Source organism: Lagenorhynchus albirostris, chromosome X (genome assembly GCF_949774975.1).
Source record: "Lagenorhynchus albirostris chromosome X, mLagAlb1.1, whole genome shotgun sequence".
Classification (NCBI taxonomy): Eukaryota; Metazoa; Chordata; class Mammalia; order Artiodactyla; family Delphinidae; genus Lagenorhynchus; species Lagenorhynchus albirostris.
Genome location: NC_083116.1, coordinates 74,007,712 through 74,017,638, shown reverse-complemented (window position 1 = coordinate 74,017,638; position 9,927 = coordinate 74,007,712). Strand labels below are relative to the sequence as shown.

The following is a 9,927-nucleotide window of genomic DNA, read 5'->3' as shown; positions in this document are numbered from 1 at the left end:
AGGTTGAGGGCTCTCCTCCCTGGGTCCTTTTCCTTGGCACTCTTTCCAATGCCCCTGTGCAGTCTGGGTTCTACCCAGAGGCCCCCAGGAAGGGCTGGTGTGTCATTTGCAGGAGGCAGCGTGCAGGTGGCGGGACCGGCGGGTGAGCCACAGTGGGCGGACGCTCCAAGCTTCGGAACTGTAATGTTTGGGGAATTTCAACTGGCATTGCTGTCCAGTCCCAGCCAACTGGTTAACGGTGCCGAGTTTGAATCAGTGACCCGCCTCCTGGTCCCTCCTCCTCAGCCTCTCTTCCCCCTCCCTCGGGCCCTCCAGGAGGCGCCTGGAGTGCAGGCGAGCTGAGCTCAGGCCGCTGCTCTCCGCCTCCTCCCTCTCCGAGCTGAGCTGGCTGATGGAGCGCAGGGCTAGGGCTGGCTCTTGCCGAGACCCCGGTCCCGGGTAGCCTGGTCCCTGGAGAGGGAGAGGCCTGTGCCCAGCAGAGCTCTGCTGGGCCCTGCCAGCTCCCCTCACCCCACCATGCCTCTGTTGGACGTGTTTTGGGCTTGCTTCAGGAAAGTGAAGGTAAGAGGCTACCCAGACCCAGCCCAGCCCACTGCTCTGGTTTGAAGGAGGCAGCTGGGGACCACTGTGTGCTGGCTGGAAGGCAGATGGGCTTCTGAGACTACCTTGGAGCTAGAAAGGCTTGGGTTCAAGTCTTGCCTTTGTCACCAGCTCTGTGATCTTCTGCTGCTTTCCCACGAAAATAAGTCGGCTAGCTGGCTCTTCTTCTAAAACCTACCTCTGTTGCTTCCCTGGCCTTGTCACAAAGGCAAGAATCTTAACCTCTCTGAGCCTCTGTTTCCTCAGCTTTAAAATAAAGACAATAGAGACACCAACCTTATAGGGTGGTGAGGTTGGTGTTATTGTTTACATATTAAATGTATTCAAATATAAGAGATAATATGTGTAAAGTTCCTAGCGTAATGCCTGGCATGTGGCATCCATACCATGTGAGTAATGGTAACTATTATTATGATTATTGTTACTAATCTCCTTCAACATATATGAAGTACCTACTCTGTGCTAGGCACCATAGGAGTTACACAAAAAACAAAAGGGACATGGCTTCTGTCTAGGCACCATAGGAGTTACACAAAAAAACAAAAGGGTCATGACTTCTGTCCTCAGAAAGGAGGTAAGAAAATGACAAATCTTTATCAGGCACCTACCATATGCCAGACACTCTGGTAGACAGTTAGTGGGCCCATAAATGTTTGCTGAGTGCCTGCTGTATCCTGGACACGGGGAATATACGAGCACAGCATCACCCATGAGGATGTGGAGGGCATGGTTTCTGCTCTAGAAAACAAGGGAGCTGATATTTATTTAGTATCTGGTATGTATCAGACATAGGCACTTTCAGTCCGTAAACTGTGGTGGTGATTTTCACCACAAGCCATTGTTTTTCTGCTTTTATAGATGGGGAATGGACACTGTGAATGATTAAGAAATATTTACGAGGTCATTCAGATATGACTGGCAGAGTTGGGATCTGAACTCCTAAGTAAGTCCATACGCTTCTTGACAGTATATGGCTTCCCACAGCTGAACTCGGTAGGGAGACTTTTAAACAACTAGCCTGACTATACAAGACAGGATGAAAGTCAAGCTGGGATCCTTGGAGGGACTTGGAAAGGTTTCACAGGAGGTCACATTTGGGCTGAGCTTGAAGGAAGAGAAAAGTTTGTCAGTCCAAAAAGGGGGGAAGGGCATTCCAGGCATGCCTGGCAGAGGGAACTTCATAAGCAAGAGTCTGGAGGCAGTCAAGTTCTGGGTTGGGGGAGGGGCTGGTTTCATCATGTGCCTTAAGTGCCGGGTTCGAGGGGAGAGGAGCTAGAGAGAGGGAACCAGGGGCTGCCTCCCATACAATTTGGAATTGATCTGTGTGTTCATCGTCCTCACCTAGTGAGGGTCCCAAATGAGCTTTTCACTCATCTGCGGTAAAACGGGAGAAGAATGGGGCTGATGCAGTGCAGTTTTCAGAAAGCTAAATTAATTCAACTCAAAGGACTATTCTTATTTAGAGATTATAATGACCTTCTTACAGGGGTGGGGTTCAAATGATCTTTCTCTTATGAAATAGGAGTGTGAGATTTTTAGAATACCTGTCCTCAGCAAAATAAAAAAGTTTGCAACACCCTGACTGTTCCCCTCCTCATTTATTTAAAAATTATCTTCCTCGTTCATGAAATTCCAAAGTCTGGGGACTGCTGTTTTAGGGGATGAGGGGATTTCAGTAAAGTAAGGATATAATTAAGTGGACAGTTTTAAGAATAGCACTCCAGCAGCCTTGGATGGAAATGGTGTGGAGGGGCCCAAGTAGTGATGCAAAGGCCAGGAAGGTGGCTGCGATGGCAGTGGGGATGGGTGGGGAGGGGATGATGGGGGATGGGTCTAATGATAAGAACAGGACAAGTGGGAAGTGAAAGTACCCGTGAGGTTGGATGCCAGACTGGCACCACTGTCCACTCTCTGGAGAACCATTCTGGGTGCTTGGCATGGATTTAAATCCCTTTGCACTCATTACTCCAATCTGTCAGACTCCCAGCAAATGCTCCCAACCCATGTCAGCCTCTTAGAAACTGTTGGGGCCGGACAGCCCCAAGAGAAAGTCAGGGCCCTTTATCCCAGGTCCCAGACACTAGCACACATGCACACATTCACTCATGTGCATGTCCACAAAGATGGAGCCTACACATGCGTTTCTGCACACTCTCAGCTACACACACATATGCATAGACACGCCATTCAAGCGTATGCACACACACATATGCACATAGAGACAAACACACACACAATCACATATGCACACACAGATATTACATATCCACAAGCATGTAGACTCACATACGTGCCCACATGCACATACAGAGGTAGGCACGCACGCACACAAATACATACCCTCCCATGCACGAGCTTGCAGGCACACACACAATTATGGAGGCATACAGAAGCATGCACACGGTGGAAAGGCACATGTGCACACACAGTGTTGTGGCAGATGCGAATCAACACATGGTTAGATCTCAGGGGTAAGAGGCAGCCTGCCAGACTAACGCACACCTTGAGTTTTGTGTCTCTTTTTCCAACGCTGCTGCTTTGAGGCCTCAGGGGCATGGGCTGCTCCGAGCCACCCTCCCTCTCTGAGCCGGCTCCCCTCCTGAGCAATTGCATGGCTGTGCGGGAGGGGAGCTGTGGCAAATGCAAGAGCTGCCTGCAGAGAGGGGCATGGCTGTGGCCAAGCCTGCTATAGCTGAAAGGGCCATCTCAGACGTCTCATTCGACCTGCTCGTGGTCCTAATAGGGAAACCGAGCCCCCAGCATCCTGCACCACATGGAGCTGTCCATCAACTGAGGAGGTTTGAGGAGGGAGGAAGCAGAGAAACTTAGAATCCCAGCCCCCACCCCATACACACAAGCACACATACTAGCTGTGTGCGCGTTTGAGCAAGTCCTTTCTGAGCCTCAGCTTCCTTGCCTGCAAAATGACACTATTCGGGGCCTGCCTCACAGAGATGATCTGAGGATTCGGGGAGGTTGTGTCTTTAAAGTGCCTGGCGTGGAGTAGGTGGTCAACACACATGACTTGTTGGAAACAGATTTCAGAACTGTACACCGGGGGTGTCAAAGCAAAGAACAAGGTTATTCCATGTTTGGCAATTCCAGGGTTCAGGTCTCAGGTCTTGTCTTCTCCTTTGCCACAACTCCCCTTCAGCCCTCTCCTCTGGCCCTGTCTGACTCCAGGACCAGAAACAACCTGTTTGGGAGCTGAAGGATGACACCTCAGTGATACTGGGAAGGTGGCGAGAGGTCAGGCCAAGGCCCAGAACTGCTTTGAGCTGCACTGGGGTTAGGGGTAGCCAAGGGGCAAGGCGTTTGGATGTGAGATGAACCCAGTGTAAATAGTTCCGTCCGTGTCTGATGTAGCTTCCCTGGACACCAATGAGTGTTGAGAAGGTATCCATGACTTCTCAGCAGAGTACCATATATGCATGCGAGTCCCCCCAGCTTCACACTCACACGCGTACACACGGGACCATTTCGCTGATGTGTCCTTTTGCCCCATTCCAGCAACTAGCATGGTGTGATGCACATAACGAGTGCCTGGAACATGGATACTCTTTCATGTTACTCTCTTTGTATCAGGTGGGCATATCAAGTCCTGGAGGGTACTGGCCTGGCAGGTAGAGAATCCAGCTGGAGCTCCATCTCAGCCATGACCTCTAGGTGACTTTGAGAGGGACAATACTCCCTGCTGGCCCTCAGTTCTTTCCCCTTATAACAGAGGTAGATAGTCACACAATATCAGAGATGGCAAGGTCCATAGAGGTCATCTGTTCCTTCATCCCTTTTCCTCCCTCCAAACTACCGATGAGGAAACTGAGGCTCAAAGAGGGGAAGAGATGTGCCCAAGGTCACACACGGTGTCAGGACATAGTTGGATCCACACACGGTCTGCGTAGTAGACTGTAGTCTCCCTACTGCTCTGTGGCAAAATCCAAACCCAGCTCGTCTCTGGTAGAATATAACAGCAATACCAGCGGGACATGCCACACACATGCACATAAAGGCATGTGGTAATAACCCTGTCTCACCTAACTGCTTCTATGGGAGACAAAGCAAATCACAGATAGAAAATTCCCTTGTAGATATTGGCTCGGTGCTTTGTGACAGCCTGGAGGGGTGGGATAGGGAGGGTGGGAGGGAGGGAGACGCAAGAGGGAAGAGATATGGGAACATATGTATATGTATAACTGATTCACTCTGTTATAAAGCAGAAACTAACACACCATTGTAAAGTAATTATACCCCAATAAAGATGTTAAAAAAAATAAAAAAAATAAAAAAAATAAAAAAAAAGAAAATTCCCTTGTAAACTAGGAAGCTTTGTCAAGGTTGGCCACCCAGTTATAGTCCAACAAGCGACACCATGCTTTTCCCCAGTCATGTGCTCACACAGCCTGGCATATGACTGCAGATGTGCACAAGGGCTCTCCTGAGTTCACCCAAGGACACACTCTAAAGCACCCCCTCCTGTGTGCGCAAAACCACCTAGTCCTCAAGGCAAAAGGATGGCAATGGGCACTGGCAAGGTAAGATGGGGAGCAGGAAGCAAGGCTTTGACTCTGACTCATGTGTTGGACACAAATTCTTACTTTGCCTTCAGCTTCTTTGGTACCAAAAGGAGTATGAGTGGGGGCTGCTGGTGGTAGAGGACAGGCCTGATGATATGGCTGGTGGAGGCAGAAGAAGTGGAAAAGCCTGCAGATTGGCAGTGCCAGGGTTTTTTTCCCCTGCCCAAAGCCCTATAGAAAGTTAGAACTGATATTAGCTACATTTATAGAGCACACAGTATGTGGTAGACATTGTTCCAAGCCCTTGACATATATTAACTCATTTCACCATCACAATCACTCTGCAAGGTGAGTACTATTATTCTCATCATCCTCATTTTACTGAAGCACAGAACTTTTAGGAAACTTATCCAAGGTCGCACAGCTATTATGTGATAAACTTGGGATTTTAAACGCAGGTAATCGAAGTCCAAAACCCATGTTCTATCCACTAAGTTTATGTAATCTCTGCCTCAGTTTTTTCCACCTATAAAATGAGGGGGTTAGATTGATTTATCTCTGAAAGTCCTTCCAGCTCCGGTACTCTCATTATATTTAATATTGTTGACTGAAAAAAAAAGCAGGACTCTTGCATCTTCCCATACATAGAAAAGTGCTAAATGCATTAACTTGAGATGTCTGGTTTTCTTTAATTAACGGTAATCCTTTGATGTTCCAACTTCTTTGTTGCAAAAACCCCATATATCCAGGGTTCTCCCTTACCTCTTCAGAACAGTCCTTCAGAACTGTCTGAGAGGCTGTCTTCCAGGCTTGAAGTCCTCAGAAAGACTGCCAAATAAAACGTAATTCTCAACTTTTAGGTTGTGCGTTTCTTCTCTGAACCTTTAAGCCAAGTGAAAAAAAGAACTGCTCCCAAATGTCAGTGATTGCTACTCAAGGTCCCTGGGGAGTGGAGCTGAGCCCAGGTTCAGAGAAATGAAACTGCGCTGGAGGCTGGTCCTCCCAGCAGCTCCTAGGGCCGGAGAAGAGCTGGAGGCCTGGGAAGCTCTGGGAGCCAGGGCCTGGCCTGCATTTCCAAATCACTAGTAACAATAACAGGGAGCAGCAGCTCAGGCAGTCTGTGCTGGGATGTGGGGTCAGAGGTTTCACAGTGGGGTTGGGGAGTGGAGCTCCTGGACTGCATCCCTTTGGCCCACCCCTGAGCTGCCGCTGCCGCTAGGGACCTTGGAGTCCAGCTAGACCGGCAGCTCCAAGGCTGCAGCTGCCAAGGGACAGAGGAAAGGAAGTTCTGCATTTGGGGAATAGGGCTTGAGGCCCTGGAAATGAACATGGGTTGAGGACTTTCCCTGGCCTTTCCAGCTACTCTGGCTTGGGTCCCCCTGAGAGTTGAGAGAAGAATGTGGTATAATGATACAATGTAGTAGCTGCCGGAAATGGAATGCTGACCCACAAGCCCAGCTTCGGCCTCTTCTTTCCCTCTCTGAGTCTCGGTTTCCTCACCTACAACATGGGGATAATAGTCTCCACTTCAAAATTGATTGCGAGGGTGACATATGTGAAAGTGCCTGCTGCATAGTAGGTACTCAGAAAGTCTGAGTTAAATCTGAAGATAGTCTATAGGTTGCTCTAGGTGATTCTGGGTTCGTAGCTTGGGCCCTCAGTTTCCTCATCCATTAGAATAGGGAGAAATTCTACCTGCCTGAGGAGAGCCTAGATTTGGGGACATCCTGTGGAGATAAAGACAGTAGGAAACACTGATGTTACTACACTGAGGCTTTGAAAGTGAGTTGTTTAAGCCGTTCCCCTCACTCCTCCTATCCCCACCCCTACTCCCACCCTGGGCCAAATTAGTTCAGAGTCTGGGAGAGAGTCCCCATTCCACCCTGGAACCATTGCGTCTCCGCCCTCCAAGTCCCTTCCTGCACTCACCCCATCTAAGGCCCCTCTCCTAGAAGGACTCCCAAGCTCTGGGCAGGAAGGAGGGTCCCTGTTGGCTGGTGGGAAAGTTAAGTCTTTGGGATGTGACATTCCTGAGATTATCCAGAGAACCCCTGGGGGTTGCAGCTGCACTCTGTCTCCTCTCTGGCCCGGCTCTCTGCCTGCTGTGGAGGAGGGGAGGGCAGTAGGTCACGAGGCTGGAGAAGGCTGGGGGGAAAGGGGCTCAAAGGCAAGGAGCCAGGCCTGGAGTGGCCCTTCAGGCCAGGTGAGGAGTGGGGAGTGGGGAAGGAGCAAAGGACACCCCACCAGGACTGGCAGGAAGGGATCAGGGCAAAAAGAGCCCAAGGCAGCAGGCTATCTGTCACAGGGTGAGTTATAAATTGATATACAGATCAGCATTCCTAAGGCTACAGGTCGGATCCCCTCTTGGGGGTGGATGAGTGGGGTATTAGACCATGGTAGTTCTGGTGGGTGGGAAAGGAGAGTCAGGACTTCTGAGAGGCTCACATTCCAAGCTAGTCTGGGACAGCTCGCACCCTCAGAGAAGGGAAAAAAATCCCCTCTGGGGATTCCTCAAAGTGCTGTCCCAGATTGAGTTCTACAAAGGCCATCTCGAAGTCATTTCTTCCAGTGTCTTTTCCCAGCTGGGACTGTCCCTCACCCTATTCCTTGTGATGGAAGGATAAGAATGGTCAGGGACCCACTTATTACAGGCAACAAGTCTGAGGCCCAGCAAAGAACTGGTCAAAGGCATGTGGTCAGGCCCAGAATGCCTGATGTCACTCAGTCCCACTTTAAACCATGTCTCCCCTGTCCTTCCCAGGGGAGAGATTGGCATCCCTCAGGGCTGTAGCATCTCACTCACAGCAGATATCACACCCTGAACATGAGCACATGTTCCCAGGCCATGGAATGGGGTTTAAAAGTGACACCATGACACTAATACTCCAATTGAGGCTCAATCCAGCCCCAGCATGCACACTGCAGTCCATGTACCCAGCTACCTTCAAGCTGTACTGTGAGCTCCTTTAAGGACCCAGCCTGTGTCTTATCCACCCCTGTGTCCAGTCCGACACAGCCTCTATTTTAGGCCCAGCCTAGAGGAAGTTGGCTGAGTGCATAGAATATACATGTACTCTCATGCACATACAAGGAGCCAAAGCCACTGCACTTTCTCCCGACGGAGAGACCCCAAGAGACAGAGGAATCAGCTACCAAGGGATCAGGGGAGTCTGCTTCTCACAGTGGCCATAGTCTGTGTTGGCAACACACAGCCTGGGTCTGAGGGCAGTGAGAGCCCACTCAGGAGGGAGGGAGGGGTCAGGCTGTGAATAGGGCTCTGTGTGGCCCAGCTGAGAGGACTGGGGGAGGCTGGAATGTCAAGAACGTGCTCTCATGACCAGATCCAGGCTGGGGCCTGTGGCACAGGGCTGGCCAGGGGTTGAGGGGGAGCAGGGAAGCCAGGCAAGGAAAGGACGAAAAGTCCCCACCAGCCTGTGCTCAGATAGCAGGGTAAGGGCTGGGCATAGAGGATGCTGGGAGAGCAAGCTCCAAACCCGCCAATGATGCTGAGGACTCCTCAGCTCTGGACAAAGCCTGTCAGTAGCCTTTGCTACTCCAACCACCCCTCTCAGATCCCGCAACTTCTCACCCAGCAACCAACTTCCTGTTTCCATCCCCCTTTGGGCTGTGGCCCTCTTTTTTCACTCTTTGAACAGGATTCCCTTTTTCTGTCAAAAACTCTGGATCTGTCTCTTTCTGTCTAGCCACTCTGTCTCCCACTAGATGGCAAGCGCCTCATGCGTAAGGTCCGTATCTGCTTCTGTGCAAGTTTGTATCTGCAGGTCCACCACAGGGCCTACTGCATAGTTCTGAGTCGATGCTGCACACAGGCTTCAAATCCAAGAGATTCAGAGAGAGATTCATTACAAAAGGAAGATTCCCCTCCCACTTACCCCCAACCAGGCCTTTTGCTCTGTTCCTGACCTCAGTTAATAGCACCTCCATCCACCTGGTTGCCCAGGCCAGAAACCTTGCTTGGACTCATCCTTGACTCCTCTCTTCAACTCCCATATCCTGTCATTTACTGTGGTTCCATTATATAGACAGTTCATATACTGGTCCCCTCCTTTCTATCCCAAAGGCCACTGACCCTATCTGCTCCAGCCTCCCCGTGTCAAGTTTTGCCTAACCTTCCCCACCCCCATTCCCAATGAATTCCTCACTCAACAGATAGAGTAACATTCTGAAACATAAACCTGACTCTGTTACTCCCCTGATTAGGCCCCTTCAAGAGCTCCCCACTGGGCTCTGGATAAAGTTCAAGTTCTATCACATTGACCTACAAGGTTCTTCATGATCTGGCCCTGACCACTGCTCCACACATAGTTCTTACTCTCTGTCTGGCACTCTGCTGTCCAGTCAGACTATACACAGTTCCTTAAACCTCATGCTTCCACACCTCTTTGACTTTTTTTTTGCTCTTCTGGCCATGCTTTTTTTCCAGTACTTACATGGAATTGTGATGATTTGTACTTGTGGCCTACCCCCTTGTCCCCACCTGGCTGTGAATTCCTCAAGGGCGGGGAACATGTTTAATTTATCTGAATCCCTGGGTACCTATCAAAGGGCCTGGCCTTTAGAGGCTCATAGTAAATGAACGGATGAATGAATGAATGGCACACTGGATGGGAAGACTGTCACCACCAATCCCGGCCTTGTTCCAGAGTGCCTATTTCTGCAACTGCTGGACTCCTGGCTCCTCTGTCCAGAATCTCCACATGACAGGAATATGTTCTACAACCCAGAAACAAAAAGAACCTTTGCCCTGTAGCAAAATTCTCTGATGTAAAAGTTCATACCTCAGTTTCCCCTG

At 50.0% G+C, this 9,927-nt stretch overlaps 1 protein-coding gene across 1 annotated transcript in view; it reads left to right on the top strand.

Moving 5' to 3' along the window:
• Positions 1 to 400: 400 nt before the first annotated feature.
• Positions 401 to 9,927, top strand: part of STARD8 (StAR related lipid transfer domain containing 8) — a 71,887-nt gene continuing 62,360 nt past the window's right edge. Inside the window, exon 1 of the mRNA XM_060137839.1 lies at positions 401 to 561. Coding sequence (XP_059993822.1) covers positions 517 to 561 — 45 coding nt within the window. The 5' untranslated portion in view covers positions 401 to 516. The remainder of the gene's footprint in view (positions 562 to 9,927) is intronic.